Raw genomic sequence first — 25,525 nt, 5'->3', positions numbered from 1 at the left:
ATTCGCCTAATATGCGAATGGTAGAAAGACAGTTGCAAGGTGCCATCAACAAAGTTGTAAAATGGACCCAAAACAATGGTTTTTCGCCTCTCGCCTCAAAAGACTGTGGGGATTCACTTCTGTAGGAAGCGTAATCTACACCAGACCCAGAACTTCACCTAGAAAATCATATCATCCCGCTGGTTCGTAGTGTCCGCTTTCTTGGTGTGGTTCTTGACCAAAAACCTATCTTCCTCGAACATATAAAAGAGCTCCGGATTGCTTGCCTTAAGAAGCTAAACAGACCGTTACATGCTACTGCATTTGTATCATGCATTAATACGGTCACGTCTAAACTACGACTCTGCGGTCTACAAAAAGCCAAATTGTGATATTATGGTTGTCCGTAATTGATTTTATAAAACCGGATTTGTGTCTGTAAATTACGTGTGTTCACTGGTCGATTTTTTATGGACGAAAAAAACCCCAGTTTCTGGTGGGGGGGGGAAACCTTGCTATCTACGCCTGAGACCGACTTACTCAGCCACGGAGTGAAAAAAGCCCACTAAAGTTCCTCGCGTCATCGGCGGGATTCGAACCTAGGCTTTTTCCACCGGTGTGGGGAGAACGGTGACGATACCACTGTGTTACCCGCGCAGACACTCTGCGGTCTACAGCTCTGCTAGACCAAGCCTTACGTTGGCTTGATCCCGTACACCACAGTTTTCTTCAGTCTTGCACGAGGGCATTCCGTACATCGCCAGTCCAGAGCTTATATGCTGAATCAACTGAAACCTTTTTACATCTACGCAGACAAATGCTTCTGTTAAACTAATCAGCATACATCAAAGGTCAACTGGGCCCTACTCGGAATGGACTTTTTCTGGCCCAAATGGGGAAAACCTTTACAGAGCCTGCCTATCTAAAAACCCATCATGCCTGCGTTCCCTGCTCGATGACTGGCAAATTGACCTTATCATGATACAGCCTACTACTTATCGTACAGTCCCACCTTGGATGTGTCACATACCGCTGTGCGATCTTTCACTCACATCGTTGGGGAAACACACCTTACCTTAACAGAACATACTGCAAATTCATGCCACATTGAGAATCCAGCATGCAGAGTACACGCCAATCTACACGGACGGAACTACAACTGACGCCCATTTTGGTGCAGCAGCAGTATTTCCCAACCTTACCATAGCCGAGAAACTCCCCACTGAATGCAGTAGCTACACTGCAGAACTCCATGCTATCTACATGGCGTTAAATTTAATCTTCTCAACAAATATTTTGCACAGTCTTGTCTACACAGACTCAGTTGGTGCTATCCAAGCTATATACAGCAGAATAAAAATCATCATAATCCCTTACTCGTATACATTTGGAATACCATGACCAAGTTAAATAACAACAAACAACAAGTTCTCTTTTGTCAGGTTGGAATTGCTGGAAATGAACGTGCCGACCTAGCTGCCAAAACTGCTGCAGATCAACCCTTTAGCCAGGGCGGCCATATTTTGAAAAATGGTAAGCGGGATAACTTGAAACGAAATGTGTAGTATAGAATTTTTCCCTTCAAAAAGTAAGAGAAAAATATAAAATTACAATTAAAATACATTTTTTATCAATCATTCATAGTATTTATTTGTTATATGATTGCTGCTAATATATATATTGTCCTATATAAACTATAATATTATTTATAACAGTTATTTTAAAAATAGTGAGGAAGACTACTTTTACTTTATGTATTTTTCTTTAGATTTCGCTAGTTTTAAATTTTCTTCTCCCTCCGAAGATTTTAAAAAGTTTTTAAATTCTAAACAGGACATGTTATAGTTTTCTTTCACCGTAAGTTCGACTTCTGAATTTTTTAATAAAAGACCGTTTCTCTCTTTCCGCCAACCAATTTTCATTAAGCTGAAAACTTTTTCTGATGAAGGAAACCTGACGTAGCCGAGTGGTCAGGAGTGAGTGGACCGGAGTTCAAGCCCGTGACTACTAAATACGATAAATATTTGTATTGACGATTTATTGTAAACTCTACTGACTTGGTTGTCGTGCCGGAGTATAAACAGAAAATTTATTTATTATTTGAATGTGGAATGCTTAATATGGAGCTTACAATTTGAGACAAATTATTTGCCTCCGGAAATTTTGAGAAAAATTGCATCCATTTTTTATCAACACGCATTTTCTTTTCTTCATTACTCAGTAACGAAAAAATGCCTTTAAACTTTCTCATTTTTCTCTTGTTATTAGAATTAATTTTTAACACATCCGTTAGATTCCAATAAGAATTAATTAAAAATACGTAAAATTAATAAATTAACAGTTTTTTCCTCTCTTATCGGGACGAATGATGGTATCGGGAAGCGGGACTTGAAGTTCTAAATCGGGACAGTCTAGGCCATATCGGGACGGTTGGCCACCCTGCCTTTAGCATAGCACTCTTCGATTTCAAGTTGATTATAAAGAAGCGAAGTCTTGAGCAATGGAAACACGTCTGGCAAAATCATGTTGACAACAAGCTGCCCTGTATAAAGAAAGAGCTCAAGCCTTGGAATTCGAGTATACGTGAGAAGAGACATGAAGAAGTAGTAGCTCGACTACGAATAGGCCATACACACCTGACACATCTCTGTCTTCTTACATGCACTGATCCACCACGGTGCACAGGGTGCAACACTTCTTAGCTCACTGTCCAGCATGTATTTATTGATTCCCCCAAATACATACTGATCGACAAGCTATGGCCGACCGGGCTAGCCAGGTGGGTAAAGTGCCTACCCGGCAACCCAAAGGTCGCGGGTTCGAATCCCGCCTCGGGCTTGGATCAAAGTTCTGCAAAAACCTTGGGAGGTGCATTATGGCCACAGAAGCCGATGCGCCAACAACTACAAAAAAAAAAAAAAAAAACAAGCTATGTTTACCTCATTTTCTACGACAAACACTTCTTTCAGCATTTCTGACCTCCTAGCAGACACGCCACATGTGACCAAAATTTTTGGTTTCCTCAAGCATAGAAACCTGTACAATACAGTATAAATTTGAATAACATCTATACAATATAACTATGTATTTAACATCACCATAGTTAGGGGCATTATGGCCTTGCGCCGTAAAACCTACAAACAAACAAACTAGTGTACTGAGTATAATACGATATACATAGCTCGGATCAAATCAAATACATTTTTCTGTTTATTCTCTCGGTGGCGTATATTTCTAAAACTTTTTTTTTTTTTTTAATTATGCCCCTAATAAAACATTACTGCAAATGGTCGCCCCCAAACGAATTGGACGCCTCCGTAGCCAGGTGGGCAGGAGCAGCAGCCGTATATAACACACTTTTTGATTAAACTCGAGGTTCGAGCCCGTAACCACCAAACACGGAGGATGCGGGAAGGTCAGGGGAATAACCACCGCATATCCCCTGAGCAATATGGCCTTAGTTGCTAATGCTCCTAAATAACAACAACCAAACGAATTTCTTTTTATAGTAGTTTTCTCTCATACATCCAGAAGTGTAGGGTAGGATATGAGGAGTGTTAACCGAATATTGATGGTGGTAGTATTGAAGTTTTCTATTATTTAGTTATTTTTTTGTTTGCAACTGTTATAGAGATCAGCATTCTTTCAGCGTACAGAGTTTAGTTGTTTAAATTTTGCGCTAAGGTAAGTAAAGGCTTGAGGCGTCAGTGTGTTTTCTGTATCTTTCATTACGAATGCTGGATAAAAAAAAAAAAAAAAAAAAAACTCATGCAGTGGGTTTTTCATTCAGCATACAGTTAACTTCTATGCGTGTTAGAAGAACGCACTGAATTCCTCCCATATGACGAAAATCGAACCCAAGGTAATTTAGGTGGTTAAATTTTCGATGTGAAATTACAGCGAGCTTAACCCAGTGCCTGACACGAAAGCATCAACTGTATAGAAAAAGATGTGTTAATCATTTCGGAGTCAGTTGCTCCATCTGTTGTGCAAAACTAGAACTGACTTGTTCATTTATTAATTATTATTATTTTTTTTTTTTACGGTAAAGTGATGATTTTTTTTAAAAAAAGGTATTCCAGGTATATGATTGATATCTAATGCTTCTGATATTTTAGAAAATAATTAGCAGTTACAAAAATTATACAATATTTAGAGTAGTGTCTTTGTAATCAACTTCAACCTTAAAGTCATGATGCATAACATTGTGTTATCTAAACTGTTTTCAGTTATTCTATAATGTGAATGAAGTTGAACTCTGTTATCTGCTTTTATCTTCAGGTATAAGCTACTTGGTACTTTGGTCCTTGAGGTTGTCACAGACATTCTCTCAGATATGCCAGGCTGGGCTTGCTAACCCCAGGGGCTCACATCTGGTGAGTATGGGCTTGGCACACCTAGGGTCCTGAGCTGGATATCATCATTCTTCTCTTTCTTGGTGATTCTCTTCTGCTTTTGACACTCTCTCTGTCTCTCAGGGTAACTCTGGGATTTTTTTTTTTTTTTTTTTTGGCTGGTGCAGCATAAGCCTCAGGCTTCCTTGCACCATGTAGCTAATAATAATAATAATAATAATAATAATAACAATAATAATAATAATAAAGTCAAAAATGCTGATGAACTGATATCGGGTGGCACTCAAGTCAAGTGTACCTAATTTCAGCGAAGTACGGTTGGTCTGTGACAGCCAGATGACCAGCTTGCACCTTCAAGATGGTGAAACTGTTAGTAAACCTGGGTATAACCCCATGTGCAAATCCTGAAATACGACACCTAGCATACAAGAGGTGACCACCCAGGTGCGAACCAACGTAAGCAGGGGTAGAGGTGTGGTACCCACACCACACGGAAGAATGCCGCCCTTCTGTGCTACCAAGCAATAAGAGGTGGTAGATGACTCTCATCAACCAGTACAATATCACACTTTGCTTATTAGAGGCTTGAATTGGCTCAATCCATATTTAGTCTACTTTAGCAACCCATCTCCAGAGGTTTAGCAAACCCCATCTCTTCCATCATGCAGTATGATTGATGTCATTTGAGGTTATGATGACATCATGGCGAGATCCAATCTTCCTTACATTTCGGGTACAGCTCTAAAACGGTGTTCGTAGGTTGACCGCTAGATAGTCCACCAGGCCGAACCTATTGGTAATTATTTTGGAGCTTCCGGATCAGCTAGTGTATAATCTCCTGCCTCTACTCTGCCAGATACTGACTGGAGGGAGTCCAAGTAGTATATATGAGGGTTGCATTGTCGAGGGCCACGTTATGTTAAGGAGCTGCGTATAATCTTGGAATGTGTACGCCATATCCAAAGATTTCATTATTTCATACAGCATGTCCGCCCCACCTTTTCTTACTACTGAATACATTATGAATTGTCAAACTAATAGAACAAAGTTATCTGCCAAAAGATCTAAACCTCCCAAATACTTCGTTCATTTCACAATATACAAATATACAATAAAATTCTTTATTCCATACTCCACCTTGAAATCCCGTCCTTTATCTAAACCAGCGTTTCCTAAACTGTTTTCCTAAGATGTGAACAATTGTTCCGTGAAAAATTCTAATTAATAATTTAAAAAAATAATAATAAAATAAATAAATTTTGCATATTTTTAGCGTACGCCAGTTTTGTATCATTATAATTTTTAACGTTATTTATTTATTTTTTTTTTTCGGATATTAATATACTGGCATAGACTAATAATCAAATAGACCGCCGCGGAACACTATTTTGGAGCGCTTTTGCATAGAGAGAAGTATGCGTAGAGGTAATGACATCTAGAAAAAGTAGCAATGTAGTGATCTAATATGCGATTTTGCCTGAGTACACGGGGTTGAAGGATAGAGGGAAGCGAACTGATATCATAACTAAACTCACTTCCTTGTATAAATTTTTTTTTGATAATTATCAATATTTCGAAATATTATTATTAAAATAAATGACCATGGCTTTGTGGTTGAAATCAGGAACTTAAAAACGAGAAGCAAGTACTTCTAGTATTGCAACTGTGGTCGATGAAAACGAACACAGTATTGTCACACTTCAAAGTGAGGTTGAACAACCGCAGCCTTTTGTTCCCCACAAATCCGAAGTGAAAAAACAGGAATCAACTAATAAAAGACCAAAACGAAAGTATGATGACAGTTATTTGAATTTCGGCTTTACATGTGTTGGAAATAAAGATGCTCCTGATGCACAGTGCGTCGTATGTAATAAAATATTAGGAAGCAGTTCTTTGGCTCCCACTAAATTTGTGTTCCGTAAATATATGTGTTCCGCAAATATATTGTAAGATCAAAAGTGTTCGGTGACTAAAAAAAGTTTGAGAAACGCTGATCTAAACTTTGGTTTTCTAATAAATGTGCTAAGGCTGTTCAAGATAAGAATGTTGCATATCGCAATTGTCTTGTACCAAATCTCTATGTTCATTTTCTGCCTACACCAAAACTCTTAACAATTGTAAAGCAGTTATTAATCAGTTCAAACTAGATTTCCAACAGGCTAAGAGTAGAAAACTCGCTTCTTGTCAAAATGGTAGTCGAACATTCTGGTTCATTTCTTGCTTAAGCTATTGGCCGCAACCTTTGCCCATCTCTATTTCCACCTCTGTCAAAGCCAGGTGGTTCTATTGCCACTTCAGCCAAATGTAAAGTTGACTTGATAGCGTCCTACTTTTTTTCCAACTCGTGTATTGATGACCTTGGTAAAACCACCTCCTACCATTCCCGGTACAATCCATTCAATAGCTCCTGTGATCTTCCGTCAAAAGGATTTTGATCAATTTTGATGGTAAGGAAGCTCCAGGTTCTTCTTTCAAGAGGAGTGTTTCCATTTACAATGGGTTTCCTCAGCCTACAAGTTATTTCTTGTTAGGAATTTTTTTCCGCCATTAAGTGCGGTTCAGGGTGTCTTGGTCGGTTAAGCCTCGGGCTGTCATGCACTCCCGTACTCCATCCATCCATGTCCTCCTAGGTCTTCCTCTTCTCCTTCTTCCAGGAGGTATCCATTCCAGGATAGCCTTTGGATATCTGTTTTCTTGCATCCGTTTTACATGTCCATACCATGTTAGACGCTTTTCTTTGATGGTGTCAATAATAGTCTTTCTCACTTCCATTTTTTCCCTTATGTCTTCATTCCGTTTTCTGTCTCTTCTAGAAGTTCCTGCTGAGCGTCTCCAAAAATCCATTTCTGTGGAGAGCAATTTGTTTTCCGCTCGCCTATTCAATGTCCAGGTTTCCGCTCCATACAATAGAAGACTTTGTACAATCGTTTGAAATATAAGTTTCTTTGTTTTATTTAGGATATTTTTGCTCCACAGAACAGAGGTTAACATGCCGATAGCCTTTCTGCCGTCTGTAATTCTCTTATTAATCTCTGCTTGGGATGATCCATCACTTTGTAAGATTGATCCCAGATATTTGAATTTATCGACTTGTTTGATTTTAAAACCTGCAATATTTAGAACGTGTCCTGGCCCTGAAGACAACATTTCAGTCTTGCTAAAATTGATTTTTAGACCCTGTTGTTTATATTCCTCAAACAATTGACGACATGCATACTTTGCATCTTCTAAGTCTTGTGCTATCACCACCTGATCATCTGCAAAAAGTAAATCGTGAATATAGGTGTTCTTTTTAATTGGCAATCCCATTTTATTACATTTTTTTGACCAGGATCTTAGGCAGATGTCAATATAAATTTTGAAAAGTGTTGGCGACATGCAACAACCTTGTAATAAGCCTTTTGAAGTGTGGAATTCAGGTGACAAAGCTGATCCCAATTTAATTCTGCATCTATTATTCCTGTAAATTGCCTTAATAATGTTAATCAGTTGTCCATCAATATTTGCCTCTTTCAGTGCTTCCCATAAGAGTTTTCTTGGAACACTGTCATATGCCTTTTCAAGGTCAATGAAAATCATAAAGATTTTTTTCCCTTTTGATTGGCATTTTTGAAGGATCTGTCGTACTGTTGAGATATGATCTATACATGACCTCCCAGCTGAAAAACCACTTTGTTCTTCTGATACCTCGATTCGGTCTTCTAAATGGTTCCTGATCCATTTTCCAAGGATCTTTAACAGCGGGTTCAGGACGCATATTCATTTGTAATTTGAACAGCTTTTCCGATCGCCCTTCTTATAAATTGATGTAATATATCCTGTTATCATTTCTTTCGGTATTTCTTCTCCTCTCAGTATACTATTTAACAGTTTTTGTATCAGAACAGCCACTCCTCTTCCTCCATATTTCAGAAGTTCCATGTAAACTCCTCCAGGTCCAGGTGATTTGCCATTCCTTCCTTCCTTCCTTCCTTCAGCAGGAGTTCCATTTCCCTAACAGAAACTTTTAAGCCCGAGTCTTCTACACCAAAATCCTCCATCGTCTTGAACTCTTCCCGGTCTTCTTTTAAAAGTCCTTCATAGTACTCCATCCAGTCTTTCAAAGGTATTAATTGCGAACCAGCATTGTGTTTATTCTGTTTTCTCAAGTCTTTAAGGACTTCCACGATTCCGCTGATTGCTTGAAGCCCAATTTACTATTAATAGTTGCGCATTTCCTTTCCCATTCTTCATTTTTCGCTTCTACTACCAACCGATTGGCTATTTTCTTTTTAGCAACATAAATGTTCCTATATGCATCATTCCCATAACCCAGCCATTTCTGATATGCAAGTTTCTTTTCCTCTACAGCAGCTCTTACTTTCTCTGTAATCCAGGTCTTTTTTGGTCCTTGGCTCTTCTTTTTGCCAAGGTTTCATGAGCTATTTTTTAACAGTATTTTTTAAATATTCGTAGATTTCTTCAGTATTACCTTTTATCTCTATGTTAATTGCAGCATCCAGTCTTTGGGTGAAGTTGTTTCTAATGCTGTCGTCCTGGAGTAGGTCAATGTTAAATTGATCCACTTGTAGCATTTCTCCTTCCCTGCATTGTTGGTTGTCCCCACATATTTTCTTAATCCAGTTCCACCTCAGTGTTGTTTTAACAAGAAAATGGTCAGATCCACATTCAGCTCCTCTATAAACTCTGACATCTTTCAATACATATATCCCTGAATGTTTTGAAAAAATGTAATCTATAACTGATCTAATTTGTCTTGTCTCCTGTGACCAAGTATATTTATGGATATCCTTATGTTGGAAAAATGTGTTGTTTATTCTCAAGTCGAACTGTTCACAAAGATTGCATAGTCTATCTCCATTGTCATTCCTCTCTTTCTCTCCAAATCTTCCAATAACTTTGCTATTTTGTTCAGTTCCTACTCTTGCATTGAAATCTCCCATTAGAAATATCTCTTTGTTCTTAGGAATTTTTTCTATTTGTTCTCTCATATCTTCCCAAAATTCATCCTTCAAGGCATCGGCGGTGTCATTAGTCGGGGCCTATATTCCCAAAATACATATTTCTCTCCCGTATATTTTCAGTTCCAATGAGATCATTCTTTCATTAATAAATTGCCAGTTTTTGATGTTGTGTCTCAATTTTTTTTAACAGCAATAGAAACTCCTGCTCTTGCTCTTTCACTCTTATCAACTCCACTCCAAAAATGGTAGTATTCTCCCATTATTTCCTCTCCACATCCCTTTTTCTTTGTCTCTGATAACACGACGATGTCTAACTTGAATTTGTGCAGTTCATCCGAAAGAAAGTTTCTTTTAGTTTCAGGTTCTGATGGTATTTCTCCGCTTGTTCTCAAATCCCGTGCTCCTGAACTTACTCCCGTTCTGTGTCGCCTTTTTTCACTTTCTTATTTCGAAATTTTCCCTTCTGCTTTTGGAAATTTGCTCATATCTAGCCAGTTCCTAAAAAGGGTGACAAATTCCTCACATCTAATTATCGTCTCATTGCACTTACTTCTACTCTTTTTAAAGTAGAAGAAATCAATTTACCGCCAACTCTTATGCTACCTAGAAACCTTTCATCTGATCAATGATCGCTAGTATGGATTCCGTCAGTGTTGATCTATTTGTGATATTCTGGATTAAGTTACCAATCTATGGAAAATTCAATTGAAAAGTTTGGTGAAACTAAAGCATTTCCTTTTGATATTTCAAGGATTTTGATCGTGTTTTTAAAAGGTCTTTTAAGTAAGCTTCTATCTTATGGTTTTCCAACTGTTTTTTGCAATTGGGTATCCAGTTTTCTCTCTGACCGATGACTGCAAGTGTTGGTAGATGCTCTATTTCTTTTAACTTCTCTACTAATGCTGGTGTTCCACAAGGTACAGTTCTTTTTCTCACTCTTTTCCTCTTGTATATTAATGACCTTCTTCCATTGACCGGAAATCCTATTCATAGTTTTGTTGATGACAGCACATTGCAATCCACCTTCCAGCTTGAGCAACCTTGCCCTGAAAAAACAGTTTTAACTTCTAGAATATCCGCTACCATTTCCTTAAACGCTAATCTCCAGATAATTCTCCAGTGGGGCAAAGATAACTTAGTTGATTTCAATCCTTCTAAGATTTAGTCATGTCTTATATATCGCAAAAAGGATTCTTTTGCTCCTATGCTTATCTTCGATGACACTTTAATTTCTAGACAAGATGCAAGATCATATATCTTCATTGGGAATTAACCTGACTCTCTCTTGGCATAAGCACATTACAAATATTGCTTCCCCTGCATCTAAAAAAACTGGGTTTTCTCTTTCGTTCTCGATGTTACTTTTCTTCCAAACAGCTGTTCATTCTGTACAAATTGCAAATCCGCCTTACCTGGAATATTGTTCCCACATCTCGGGTGGTGCTCCCAAAACTTTTGTAAGGCTTCTATATTCCATTCAAAAGAGGACAGTTAGGTTAATTAATGACTCGTCTCTAACAGAGCCTCCCCACTCTTTGTCTCTTAGACGTTCTGTTTCTGCTGCATGCCTTTTCTATAGATACTTTCATGGGCACTGTTCTTCTAAATTGACTTCTATAATTCCCGCTCTCTTTTCCAAAGCAGTCCGAACACGTGCCGCACCAGTCAACATCCTTTTACTGTCCAACTTCAAACTCACAGAGCCAACTTTTCTTTTTCCTCCTGTATTCATTCAACTTCCGTTTTCTAGAACAACCTTCCTTCATATGCAGTTCCTAAAAATTACAATCTACAGAAATTCAAGTCTAAACTCAACAAAATATCTTTTTTCATATCAACGTTCAACCCATGCACAGTACTAGTACTATAGTTTCTAATAACTCTCGGGTTTGGGGTTTTCATTAAAAGAAAATTGTAAAATCCATGCAGTTTCTGCAATCACTAAAGTTTTAACAAGTTTTTTTAATGTAAACCTTTAATAACCTTAAACCTAATTATAATTATTAATTAATATTTTGAGTTAATTATTAAAACCTTAACTAAATTATAAAATATAATAATTAAATTTTTATCTGTAAGATGGCAGTTTTATTTATAAAAAAGAGGCTTTTATAATAATTGATATAGCTAATAATAATTGTAATATTTTAAAAATAATTATAAATTTTGTTATTTCGTGGTTAACTACATTCGGCGCGTACGATGGATCGGCAACTGTGACCGGGTACACGGTCGCCATACCTTTGTTACGCCCCTGGATGTATGGAAGCTAACGACGAACAGTTTCAAACTAGCCAAATAACACGACAGAAATATTTCGCGTTTTATTGTATTACTACTTAGCTAGTCTTACTAGTGTAGCTAATAATGTACTGCGTAGGAACGAATGTACATACTTCTGTTTTCCAAGAGTCCAGTTCGTGAAGTCACTGCGATCTCATCTTCCGATCTGTCACATGTACACTGATCAGGTCTGACGTTGTCTGCATCATCCGCAACTTCTTCTTCTTCAGTAATAGCATCCCTTGGAAGCAGTAAGAAAGTAGGTATAAGCATTAAGCTAGATATACCCGCCCAGGTGTAAAATGATGTTTTTCTTTTGATCCCATAATATTTTGTGTACTGTAAATATAAAATTAATTTCGAATAAGATTTCAGAGTGAAATGTCTGGGAAAATCTCTTAATAACTAAAATAAAACATACCGTATTTCAAATCATAAGTAAGTGTCTTTGTATAAAATTAACGTGAAGGCGAATTCCTTTGTTTTGGTTTGCATTAAGTATGTATTCACTGTTTTAGAAGCTGTTTCGCAGCCTAAAATTATAGATATGTTACCGGAAAAGTGTAGAATTATAGATTACACAAGTAGGCAAAGTACGAAATAAACGTTCTTGATGTGAAAACATCTTTGGTGGCAACTACTACATACAATCATGTGGTCATTTTCGGACTGAAGCAAAACCAGTTGGTAACGAAAATGTCAGACGAAAATTACGCAAATGACGTCACTTCCTAAATAATGCAGTCACTAACGTTGATTCCGTAGAGGAAGTAGCGGGTTCACGCCCGCTACTTACTCTACAGAATTTTCATCAAAATGTGAAACGGAAAAGACGCAAATTACGTCACTTCCTAAACGACGCTCATTCAGTTACTAACGTTGATTCGGTAGAGGAAATAGCGGGTTCACGCCCGCTATTTCCTCTACCGAATCAACTTTTAGGAATATGTAATTTGTGTCATTTCCGCTTCACATTTTGATGACAAATTCGGTAAAAGATGTTTTCAAATAAAACATCATTTGTGCGTACAGGGTACACCGCCTTTTTTTTATGCGAAAACATCGTTATCGGCACCTAACAATGGAATGTGACAGAAATGTGAGATGGGTGTATTGTTGTGTTCAAATATTTGACCACAACAATACACATTGCAATCATACTTCATTACAATACACATTGCAGTCATACTAAGGAAGTATGACGACACAAAATAACCATAATAATGGTTCTTTAGCAGCACGCCATACTATTCTACAAATGGATTTCGTTAACCCCTTCCAAGCCAAGGATGTTTTCACATAAAGCAACTTTTGTGCATACAGGGCAGATACGCAGTTTTTTCCATTTTTTTCCCCTTTTGTTGTTTTCCTCTTTATTTTCTTTCTTTCTTTTTTTCTCATTTCCGTATGTTACTGTTATGTAAGTTAATAACAGTTTCTGAACCTTTACTAGTATACAAGGGCATAGTATACATATACAGTTTCTGAACCTTTACTAGTATACAGCTCTCTTGACTGCTAAACACTGTAATGCTCTCTCTCTCTCTCTCTCTCTCTCTCTCTCTCTCTCTCTCTCTCTCTCATGAACTCCTGTGACCTTATTTGGTCGTCCCGGAATATAAAAGCAGATTTTTTTTCCTTTACCTTAAAAGAATCAGAAGAGATGTGTGTGCTTATGTATTGTGTTCTGTGTAGCACTGCTTCTGAATGCTAGTTCAAGACAACCTAACTGAATCAGTTTTCGATTTTTAGCAGATGCATATGGAGGAAATACTAACCACCCATCTCGCTGTTAAAGTGAATATATATCCATTATAAGTGCTAAATATAATACGAGGAAAAAAATGTTTATTTCGTGCTTTGCCAGAAATTGTATACATCGCCTAGATTCTAGACATTACAGGTAACATTATAGACATTCTTCGCAATTATTAATGCAAAATAATGTGGACGTTTTATTTTGTCTATATAGTTAGCAATAACCGAACTGATTTATTCTGTCCTCCAATGTATACTAGAACACCTCACTCCTGGGATATAATAGTTTATGCCACAGGTCGCATGACAGGTAGATAGCAGTAGCAGTTTAAATTATGAAATTATGATTTAAAAGGCATGCACGCTCAATAATTGGCAAATGTAACAGAATGGGACAGTAAAAGGACTTAGCTAAAATGATTACAAAGCGTATTGATTCTGCCTCTTTGCATAACTTAAATCAAGGACCACGAAGAAAACGAGACAAATTGATATATTTAATAATTTAAATATTATTCAAGAGAAATTTTGTTATGATGTAGCCTACAGGAAACAAATATACATAGCTGCAATTCTTCTCTTCTATGATATCAACCATAAAGAAAATATGGCAATAACTATCTGGTGTCTATCTGATGCTAAGTATGATAGCAACCACGAACAGCGTGAATGTCCAATTATTTTCAAGAAAATCAATGCTCGGGTTGGTGGAGGCTCTACGTACAAGCAAGAAAGTGGGAACTGAGTACAACAAAAAAATTTCATGTACAGTATAGGAATCCCTTCCCAACGGGTTTGCCAACCGCAGATTTGAGATAACGATTTTATATTTGTATACCAAAATTTTATAATTCACACTTTTTTATATATATATACGCGAATCCTAGTAGATGAATTTTCATAAAATTTTACACTGAGTGATCACTGAATTATAACCATCCCTATGAAAACAACGCGACCCATTGACTACGTGAGGTACGAGAGTGCGCAGTTAGTCGATCTACATAGCATAGATAAGGTGTCAGTGGTTCAGTAGGTAGTAAAATTCCTAGCGTGATGGTAAAAGGAAGGATTTATCGGACTTTGATAAAGGACAGATTGTGGGAGCTCGACGAGCTGGTGCCTCGATTTTCCAAATGGCTGAACTGGTGGGGGTGTTCGAGAGCTGCGGTACTTAAAGTGTACCAGGACTGGCGTAAAAATGGTCAAACAACGACCTCACGGCAAAACTGCAAAGGTCAGCGAAAAGTTGATGTTACAGGTGAGCGCCGGGTTCGACGACGCGAACAGGCGCAGCACTGTTGAAGAGTTGACTACCCAGCAACATGGGCCAACCCGGAACAATATCTGGCATGACCATGCGTCCCACGTATGGGCTATGCCAGCAGACGACCCCTACGGCATCCTCTCTTAACTAAGGTTCATCGGCGTAAAAGACTCGTCTGGTGCAAAGAGCATGCACGTTGGACGTTAGAAGACTCGACGAAGGTGTGCTGTCGGATGAGTCACGTTATTTACTCCACACCGTGGATTGTTGTCTAGGGATTTGGCGTCAACAACATGAGGCTCTTCATCCATCATGCATAGTATCAAAAGTGCAGGCCGGTGGAAGCGGTTGTATGGTATGGGGCATGTTTCCACTGGCAGGAACTTGGACCTCTGGTGCACGTGGAACAACGTATCAGTGGTCTCCGCTATCGTCAACTGCTTGCTGACTGTATACACCCCGCTATGTTACACTTTTTCCCGAATGGCGATGATGTCTTCCAAGATGCGCCGAACTATCGGGCACTTGTGCAGGAATGGTTATAAGGACACAGTTCTGACTTCCAGCATATCGATTGGCCTCCGAACTCCCCCGATATCAGTCCCATAGAGTACTTGTGGACACTATGGAAAGGCATATCAGGCGTCTGGATACACAATCACCTGCATTGCTGACCGCATTACACACAGCTTGCTTGGCCATACCTCCCGAACGCTTCCGAAATCTTGTTGAATCAATGCCACGTCGGATAGCTGCTGTACTAAGGGCAAAAGGAGGACCTACGAAGTATTAGGTAGGTGTCCATAATTCAGGGATCCCTCAGCGTATATTTGGCTCTTTTAGGATACTTTAGCATTAGTAGAGACATGTGATGCAAGAAATGAAGCTTATACACTTTCACCCATCCATTCGCTCCGAAAGTTTGTTCAGTTCTTCCTCGAATTTATTTAAGCTATCAACTTCCACAACGACCGATGGAAGTTTGTTCCAGCAATCAACTACTTGCTGGCTAAAGGCAAATTTCCGCACATCTATTCTACAACTGTCTTTCCTCAATTTCAATTTATGTTCCCTCAGGTTCTTTGGTACTCAGGTTCTCAGGTACTTTGTCGAGCCATGCAAATTTCATAAATATCTGACAAAAAGAAATTCGTAAATTATTTTTATCCGTAAAATGCCTCTAATTCTACACTATTACATCCAGAGCAACGGTGGCAAGCTGATGCAGTTTAATTAATTTTATTCCCAAAATTCTAAATTCTCTCTTTCCTTACTGTTATTTCCACCCCCATTAAAAGAAGACAAAATATTGTCAAGATAAGTGGAAGGAAAATCCCATCTTTGTTCATACAGTTTATGCTAACCCGAGAAGAGGATGAAATTAATTGAGGTGGTCGGCAAGGTTCGGATTTAGGTTTAGATTTCTCTTTGATTCTGCTCCGAATAAAAGTTTCAGAGTTAGATGTCGGTTATGTCATGATCAGTAGCTATTTCATTTGTAGTATATAATGCCGGTTTGAAAAATTATTTACTCTAAGGCACAATGTAATTTTCTAACTCTTCTGGATCCTAACTTCGGGTACTCGGTATGTTACCTTAACCGGTCCCTGTTACTAGTATCACATTACGTATAAATTTATTCTTGGTGTCTCCTAGGGCAACTTACTGCGACGGTATCATACACTGGTGTGCAAAACTTAAGGACCAACACTATTTCTAAAGGTTACAACCACAAAATCTTTACTTAAGGTACTCTTTACTGATGAGAGTAGATTCAGTCTCATCAGTAAAGAGTACCGATGAGAGTAGATTCACTCTCAGCAGCGATTCTGGACTTCAGCTAATCTGGCGAGAGGTGGCACACAGTATCACCCTGCAAACATCACTGAAAGGGATCGATATGGCAGTCGAGGTGTTCACCTCTGGGGAGACGTTATCTTGGACGGACGTACATAACTCCAGATACTGGAAGGCGGTACTGTAATCGGTGCACGCTATTGTATTGAGGTAATCCTTTCTTAATAAAGTATGTTTGGTGCCATTGGCCCCGAGTTCGTGTTTATGGATGATAACGCCACATCCCATCGCACTGCAGCTGTGATATGCTTTTGGGAAGTGAGGAGGAAATTGTTCCTATGGATTGGCCCGCCCGTTCAGTCGATCTAAATCCCATCGAACACATGTGGGACGCTCTGGGGAGATGCCTAGCGGCACGTCCACACCCACCAGAAAATGTTCACCAGCTGAAGATGGCGCTGACAGAGGAATGGACGATGTTACCGCAAGAACTTATCAATAACATTGTTCTAAGTATGGACAGGCGGTGCAAAGCCTGCATCGACATTTGGGGTGGCTATATTGAGGACCACCTCTTCCCTTTGTTCCATCTTTGGCAGTGATGCATCTGTATCATGGCAGCCAGTACTATGTTGCCATTTTTGAATAAAGTCCCTCTGTACCGTTTTGTTTCCGTTGTTGTGTCGGTGTTGTTTCCTTCATCATTTCTGTACCTTACAAGATTCCTTTGGTATGCTTTTCCCATATCCAGGCTACTCCTATGAGAAGCTACAGGAAGGCGTAAAAACCTGACTGGTCCTTAAATTTTGCACACCAGTGTATGATTTTTCTTTTTTTTTTGACGAACGTTTATTTACGGTGTTCCTTTGTTGTGATAAACACTAGTCCTGCATTCTTAATGAATTTCTATAAGGACATAAAACAGCAGTTGGGCTACGAGATTTTGTTGTATGCTACTGTTCAGATTAATAGTAAAACTGCGAAGCGACAGAGAACCAAAATAAATTTTTGAAATATCAAACATACTTTATTAAGAAATGCCAAACTTACCTTAAATACTAAAAAAACAGCAGCTGAGGAACAGAAAGCTCCATTATATAATGACATGATGGTCGTCTTCTGTTCCGGAAACAAATTCGCAATCTAAAAGAGAGAAAATAATGTCTAAATTTAGGACACCACTGACGTAAGTTGCAATCTCATTTCAGTATGTTTGCAGTGACATAGCACAAAACCAAAAATTGCCACAGTAGCAAATTATAAAATACTTGTTCAGTCTCTAAGAATATATTCCTACATTTAAGGAAATATTGATACCTGTCAATCTACTCAGTACTGTACGAGAGGTAATACAGTACAATAATCTATTGTTGGAAGTGGAGTGGAGTATCCTGCTTCTTTTCAGAGTTCCCGAACACCATTCCTCTTTCGATCAGAGTACATTACGATTCCTTTCAATCATTTTTTGGCCGTGGAACCTTTTGAAAACATAAACGTTCCGCAGAAGCCTCTTTTAAGACAACAATAATAATAATATTAAAAACAGTAATGTATGTGTAAAAAATTAACTCGTAATACGAATTAAGAATTCGTAATACGAATTCTTAATTCGTATTACGAGGTGCATCCAGGTTTATCCAAATTTATTTCCCATAAAATACACAAGACATAAATTAAACATAAAAGGCGTTTTTCAACATAATCTCGAAGGAAAATACACGCTTTTCAATCTTTGTTCCAAGCTGTCAAGGGTGCGGTGAAGGTTTTTGGAGGTGTGGTGTTTAGCCCACTGATGAACGGCCGAAGCAGCTCCTAGGTGGCCTTGTTTTTTTTTTAATGAAACCCAAACATGAATTGTATTAGTGTGATGGTTGAAGGTTGAGAATACAGAATATAATTTTTGACATTCGACTTGAATTTCTGTAGATTGTAGTTTTAAGGAAGTACATGTAAAGAAATGTTCCAAAAGATGGAAGTTGAAGGATAAATTAGGAGGAAGAAAAGTTGGTCCTGGGAGTTTGAAGTTGGACAGTACATGGATGATAAAGTAGTTGGACTTGTTTTAAAGATAGAAGGGGGAATTATAGATATCAATTTAGAAGAACAATACTAATGGTAGTATCTATGGAAAAAGCATGCAAAAAGAGAACGTCTGTGAAAAAGAGAGTGGATAAATTTAAAAAGTGGACTATAAATTAACTGGATTGCCTTCTTCTGAATGGAGTCAAGAATCTTGAAAAACCCTATGGGAGCACGACCTCAAATGTGGGAACAATGTTCCATAGTAGGGTGGATTTGAGATTTGTACAGAGTGAATAGTTGTTTAGAAGAAAAATACGAAAGAGAAAACCCAGTTTTTAGATGCGGAGAAAGAAATATTTTTGATTCTGTATTGCTAAGAGAGAGAGAGAGAGAGAGAGAGAGAGAGAGAGAGAGAGAGAGAGAGAGAGAGAGATTAGAAGATTGAGTAATCCTTATTAGAGATATGTGATTTTGTTCACAAATCTAATGTCGTCGAAGATGAGCATAGGAGCAGCAGAGTCCTTTTAGCGAGATATAAGACAGGACTGAGTTTCAGAAGGATTGAAATTAATCAAGTTACCTTTGCTGCATTGCAAAAAAATTGGAGATCAGCATTTAAGGAATTGATGCTCAATATTCGAGAAGATTAAGCTGTTTGTGCAGGGCAAAGTTTCTCAAACTGAAAGATGAAATGAAATGTGCTGTCAGGAAAACTATGCATAGGATTTCTAGTCAGTGGCAGAAGGTCATTAATATACAAGAGGAAAAGGGTGGAAAAAAGAACTGAACCTTGAAGATCACCAGCATTAGTGGAGAAGTTGGAAGATAGAGATTTGCCATCGCCGGCAGCAAAGTTAGAGAGAAATCTGGATACCTAGTTGCAAAAGTCAATTGGCAATTCTTAAGATGGAAGGCTTATTTATATGATCTTTATGCCAAACACAACAAAAGTCTTCGAAATGTAAAGAGCAAACCAAACTGCTCGAGTTTTATCAAACTCTTCCATTGAATTTGTCCATAGATGAGTAACATAAGCCAGTATACTACCAGTGAATTGACACTGACGGAATTTATACTGGCGACCATTGATCAGATGAAAGGTTTCTAGGTAGTTTACGAGTTGGCGGCTCATGGATTTTTCCACTGCTTTGGAAGGATGATTAGAGGTAAGTGCGATTGTGCGAAGAGGAAGTGCGAAGGATGATTAGACGTAAGTGCGATGGGACGATAATTGGATGGGAGAGATTTGTCACTCTTTTTAGGAACTGGCTGGATAGGAGCATATTTCCAAGCAGAATTATAAACACCAATGGAATAAGAAAGTGTAAAAAGGCGGCACGGAACAGGAGTTAGCCGAGGAGCACAAGTTTAGTTGAAAACGTGAAGAATTACCATCATTACCTGAAGCTTTCTTGGCATCAAGATTGTTCAAAATTCATCTGACATCCTTTTGACGGAATACCACAGAAGACATTGAATGAAGTGTACTGGATTGGTAGAAGGTGGTTTACGATGACCATCAGTACGAGAGTTAGAAGAAAAGTAGAATGTTAGCAAGTCACCTTTATCTTTAGCTGAGGTGGCAACAGAACCATCGGGTTTTAACAGAGATGGGATTAGAGATGGACAAAAGTTGCAGCCAATAGTTTTAGGAAGAGACCAGAATGTTCAGCTACTTTTCGACACTAAGCAAGTTTTCTACTCTTAGCTTGTTCAAAATTTAGTTTGGACTGATTAATAACTGCATTATTTTACCATTACTTCATTAGAATATTATTTTATTAGTATTAATATCATGCGCATATTTCTCTTTTATATTAAACTTTGGAAAGAACAGAGGTAAGTGCGATGGACGAGAATTGCACGGGAGATATTTATCACCTTTTTTTAGCAACTGGCTGGATATGAGCAATTTCCAAGCAGAAGGAAAAACACCAGTGGAATCAGAAAGTGTAAAAGAGACGGTTTTGAGAATAAGTGAAGAAATGGGCCTGGAGCGTACTTGTCATCAAGGTTGTTCAAAAATTCTCCTGCTATCCTTTTGAAGGAAGACCATTGGAGGCATTGAATGGAAGGCACTGCGAATGGTAGCAGGTGGTTTACCAAGATCATCAATACAAGAGTTACAAGAAAAGTAGGATGCTAGTTAGTAAGTATCCCACTTTTCATCTTTAGCTGAGACGGCAATAGATCCATCAGGTTTTAATAGAAGTGGGAGATACAGATGAGCAAAGTAGTGGCCAATAGCTTTGGCATGAGTACTCGACTCTGTTTTCAAAAGAAGCATGTTTTCTATTCATAGCCTGTTAAAAATCTCGTTTGGATTGATTATTAATTGCTTTACAATTGTTGCGAGCTTGAGTATAGGCAGAATATGAACCTGAGATTTGGATATCAGTCAGTTGCGATATGCAACATTCTTATCTTGAGCAGCCTTAGCACAGTTATTGGAAACTAGTTTCGATAAAGGACGAGATTTTAAATAAAAAAGACTGTCATATTGGAGCCACTGAAGACCGAACCTTTAACCCCATATATGTTACGTCAATTAATTGCCTGTGTTCTCTAGTCGATATTTCTGTTTTATTTGCCAAAATGCCCGAGTTTCCGTGGGAGGCGGTCCTTCCTATCAACACGTGAGTCAGATTAACACAACCACGGAGTATAAAAAAAAATAAAAAATAAAAAGCCCAAAAACTGTTCCTCTCGTCATTAAAGTGATTGGAACTTGGTGTGGAGAGAATGGTGATCATAACAACTGTGCAGACATCTCCATAGGGGCCCTAGTGGGTAGCACAGTTGGCAGAATCGCTGTCCTCCCCACACCGCGTGGAAAAGACCTTAGTTTGAGTCCTGTCGATGACGCGAGGAATTTTTATGGGCCTTTTTCATAACGTAGCTGAGTTAGTTGGTCTCAGACGATGGTGGCATGTTTTTTTTTTCCCGGAAACGGGGTTTTCATCCAGCAAACAGAAAATCGAAAACAGAACACGCAATTTCAGAGAGTATACACGGAGCAATATGGCCTTAGTCGCTGATGCTCCTAAAACCCTACTACAATAACAATCCTCATAACAATAATTTCACTTACACGATCTGAACAAACATTAACATCAGAAAATTTAAAACAGTAATTCAACCAAGGAAAAGAACAATAGAAATCTCGCAGATCATCCCATTCTCATACAATGCCATCATGTATTGTCTCATGTAATGCTTGGCTGCTCTCAGCCTCAACACGAGGCTGAGAATAGACAAGAGCGAAAGGCTCCATTGGAGAAGAGAGTGTCACAAAGTTCTCATCTGAGGTGCATAGAGGATAATTCACATTGACTGCTGAGAAGAGTTTTTTGTGAGTAAAAGATCCAGATTTGATTGTGTGATTGGGATCTGGTAGGTAAATGAACAATCTGTGTGCGGTCATTAGTAATTGCAAAAGCCTCAATATCTCGACCAGCTCGGTCCGTGTGATTAGAAAACTGAAGGCAAGTTGAGTTATGAACATTAAAACTGCTAAGGAAAATGAACTCACTGTTAAGAAATTTGAACTGGAAAAAGTGGGGTTTAAAAAAAGGAAATATCCAAAGAGTTCCAAGTTATTAGTGGCTTGGGAGAATGATGGAGGCAAAAGATGAATTTCATAGAATGGCGTAGAGAGATTTTAAGCCAGCGAAGATCGAAAAGAAGAGATTCCAAATTAATAAGTCTTTGAGAGGGAATACCAGAGTGCACAAATGCGCAGGTACCACCTCTCAAGCAAAAGAATCATACGGCGAATAATTAGTGCAACTCAGAGGAGCTTTGGTTGAGGAAACTAATAATTCAGATTCAGTTAAACAAAGTAAGTGGGACTTGGCAGAGTGTAAGTGGAAATGGATATCATTGAGATTGGAACAGATCTCGCCATGATGTTCATCATGACCTCATATTGGTGAAATGAATGAGGAAGTGTTTTTGGCGTTTATATCTTTTCGCAGACAAGTTCTGTTAGTTTGAGTGTTCGTGATGCATTCAGTAGAAAAAGTAAAGGTGGGACATGTTTATGAAGTAATGTAATTTTTGGATATGGAAGTACAGACAGCAAAAGTATATCCATCTACTTGACATAACGTGGCCTCGACAATTTCCCGGCATGCCACTACTCGAACACCCTGTATTCATTGTCTTGTAGAGCAGAGGCAGCGAGATTATATATTAGCTAATCCGGATGCTTCCCAGAGGCGAGGTTCGATAAACTATCTAGCAGCTGTACTGTGAATTCCATTTTTGAGTTGTACCCTCATCATATAAAGAAGAGTGGATCTCGCCATGATGTTCATCATGACCTCAAATAATATAAATCTTACTGCATGAAGGAAGAGATGGAGGTTGCTGGAGCTTTAGTCTGGAGACTAACCATGTGTTTTACCATTTCAACCTCCAATAAGCAAAGTGGTGGTGTTGCACCAGTTGATGAGAGTCATTTACCACCTAGTAAAAGTTCTGGAAAACGTCTACCGTAAAGAGCATGGCATGCCCTCGTGTACAGTTGGTATATTCACCAACCTCACCACCAGTCTTTTCTTGACTCGAGGATTTTTTATGGGTATTTTTCGCAATGTGCATGAGTTAGCGGTTCCAGAGGAGGGTAGCATGGCTTTTTCTCATGGAAACTCGGGTTTTTCATCCAGCAAATTGCCCACATATACACGTAATTTACAGACACTTTATGTATGGCGCAATATGGCCGAAGTTGTTGATGCGCCTAAAACTCATAACAACCAACCAACCAGCAAAGAGCATCTTTCATCGATGACGGAAACAACCAAAAGTCACAAGATGCAAGGTCAGGCGAGTGTGGAGGATGAGATAACCTCAATTTTGTTTCTTGCACCTTAGCAGCAGGATGTGCCGGAGCATTGTCCTGATGAAATTCAAAGTGATCCAGCCCTTGCACGCTTCTTTTGAAATCCTCGGAAAATTTTATAAAATTGGTAAATCCTAATATTTACTAGATTTTGTGCTTTAAGTACATATGCACAACCGTCTAAAAGTTTGGAATCACGTTTCATATTTCTTAATTTTTAAAGTTTTTATTAAAATAGGACCAGCTTGTTTACCAATTTTTGTTAAAATATTTTCTATTATGCATAAAAATCAAGCTGAAATGATATGTAAGAACTATTACACGCGTTTTATACTGCGAGCTATGCGGCATGTACTTGCCTGAGTAGGTGGTCATGTTCAGTGTATCAACACGTTCAGTGTATAAAATGCAGTATAAAAGGCCGAGCAGCTTTATACGCTAGAACAGTGGTAATTTGCATTTGGTCGTGCAAGTCAAAGTGATAAAGTAGCAGTTATGAGATGTAGTAAAGATATCAGGCAGTTTCAGAAGGGCATGATTGTGGGATCATGAACAATCGTGCATTATCCAGAATCATGCTTCCAAATCGGAAACGGCACGTCTTGTCGGTTGCTCACAGCCCACTGTGATTAAGGTGCTCAAAGAATAGTGCCGAACAGGTCTAACCACCTCTCGCCAACAGAAAGGATCACGCGAGGTGGATTCTTCTAGTAGACGAATAGATTTGTACGGGCTAAACGGCAGGTTGCTGTGCGCCAGTTGACATCGCAGTATAATATGAGGAATGCAAGAACAATATCCCCAATTCAATGCGCCGCAATCTCCTAATTCTCTTCAGGTGGTCAAACTCTGTTCTGGTTTTCGAACAGGCTGCGCTATTCACAACATCCAAAAACTGCTTCCACAAATTTTGTAGCTATTTCTTTGGGTCGCAGGTTTTCTTCCGGTCTTGTCACTACCATGTCGGTCTTAGAATGACCGAATGATTTTGACCTTTTTTGTGGTTGCATGGGCTCCTCACTCAGAAGAAAAGTTTAAAGAAGCTATAGCTCGTCTCTTAATGAAGGTGGCCAGTGCAAGTTTCCTTGCCGTTCTCTTCCGATCGCGCAGAACCCCTTCATAACAGGCAGTAACTTTGTTGACAGTCTTCTTGATAGCAGAGATGCCCTCCCAATCATCATCATTATGTTTAAAAAGTTCAGACCTGTATTTATCAAGCCCACCAATTCACCTGAAGAACTTTGATTGTTAAGACCCTTCTAATTTGAATCCTCTTCGTCGCCAACCCCATAATCTTTCAGTGTGTAATCCTAATACAACTTATGCACCTTGTCGTTTTTCAGTGGTCCCCGTGAGACTGCAGCAGCTCCTCTGCATCCTAAGCATTAGCCGTTTCAAATTTGGTACTTTTGAGTAACACTGTGATGTGTGCTGGCATGCTCTCCTCAGATCCAGTTGTTTGTAACGCTTTTGCTGCAACTTTTGCTAGATATTGTTATTTACCTTGATAAAACAGAGTTCTTGCTAAGACTCATCAGTATTACTGATGGCCTTCATTATGTTATAGTTAGTGGGACTGATTCAAACTGGATTTCATTCGAAGTTAACTATACTCCCATTATTATAAATCAGAGTATAATAGGATCAATGCAAGGTATGACTGTATATCATACCTTGCTTTATGCGACTGCGGATATGAATTACTGTGGTACACATGCACGCAGAAATATGTTGCTATTTTATACTATAATTGTTTTAAGCTGTGTCTTATCTTATTAATTCTTACCTGGAAATTTACAAGTCTCAGTTGACTGCCGCCAAGTCCTAGAAGCAATGTTCCCGGAAAGAGCAGATATGGGTTTTCTGGTGAAAATAACAAATAATTAAATAAGTATATACCTAATTTATATCAATACTCTTAAACAAATGGAATGGAATAAAAAATAATATGAAACGGGTTATGTGAAATGGAAGGGAAATAGTGAATAGCGCCATAAAAGGTTTGCCTTGAATTACTATATCAGAGTCAAAAAAAAAAAAAAAAAAAAAAAAAGCAGGTAGATAGCATAAACAAGACGTTAAGACAGGTCAGCCAATATTGTGCATGGTCATGATCATGTTAAATGACCGTCAATATGATGGGGCTCATGTTTGGCGTCCCTCGTGGTAGAATCGCCTCCAGAAGCACAGTTGGTAGAATCACCGTCCTCCCTACACCGGGTGGAAAAGACCTGAGTTCGAGTCCCATCGATGA

General features: G+C 38.6%; 1 protein-coding gene across 1 annotated transcript in view; it reads right to left on the bottom strand.

Annotated features, from left to right (window-relative positions):
- LOC150090915 (equilibrative nucleobase transporter 1-like) overlaps positions 1 to 25,525 on the bottom strand; it is a 64,347-nt gene that overhangs the window by 5,447 nt on the left and 33,375 nt on the right. The window contains exons 3-5 of the mRNA XM_090377384.1: positions 25,058 to 25,134; positions 17,454 to 17,546; positions 11,695 to 11,920 (exon numbers count right to left, since the gene is read on the bottom strand). Of these exons, the coding sequence (XP_090233510.1) occupies positions 11,695 to 11,920; positions 17,454 to 17,546; positions 25,058 to 25,134 (396 nt within the window). The remainder of the gene's footprint in view (positions 1 to 11,694; positions 11,921 to 17,453; positions 17,547 to 25,057; positions 25,135 to 25,525) is intronic.

The sequence above is a fragment of the Mastigoproctus giganteus genome, chromosome 1, assembly GCF_048544385.1.
Source record: "Mastigoproctus giganteus isolate SK-2022 chromosome 1, ASM4854438v1, whole genome shotgun sequence".
Classification (NCBI taxonomy): Eukaryota; Metazoa; Arthropoda; class Arachnida; order Uropygi; family Thelyphonidae; genus Mastigoproctus; species Mastigoproctus giganteus.
Note: the sequence above shows the minus strand (reverse complement) of the source record. Positions and strands in the feature narration are given on the sequence as shown.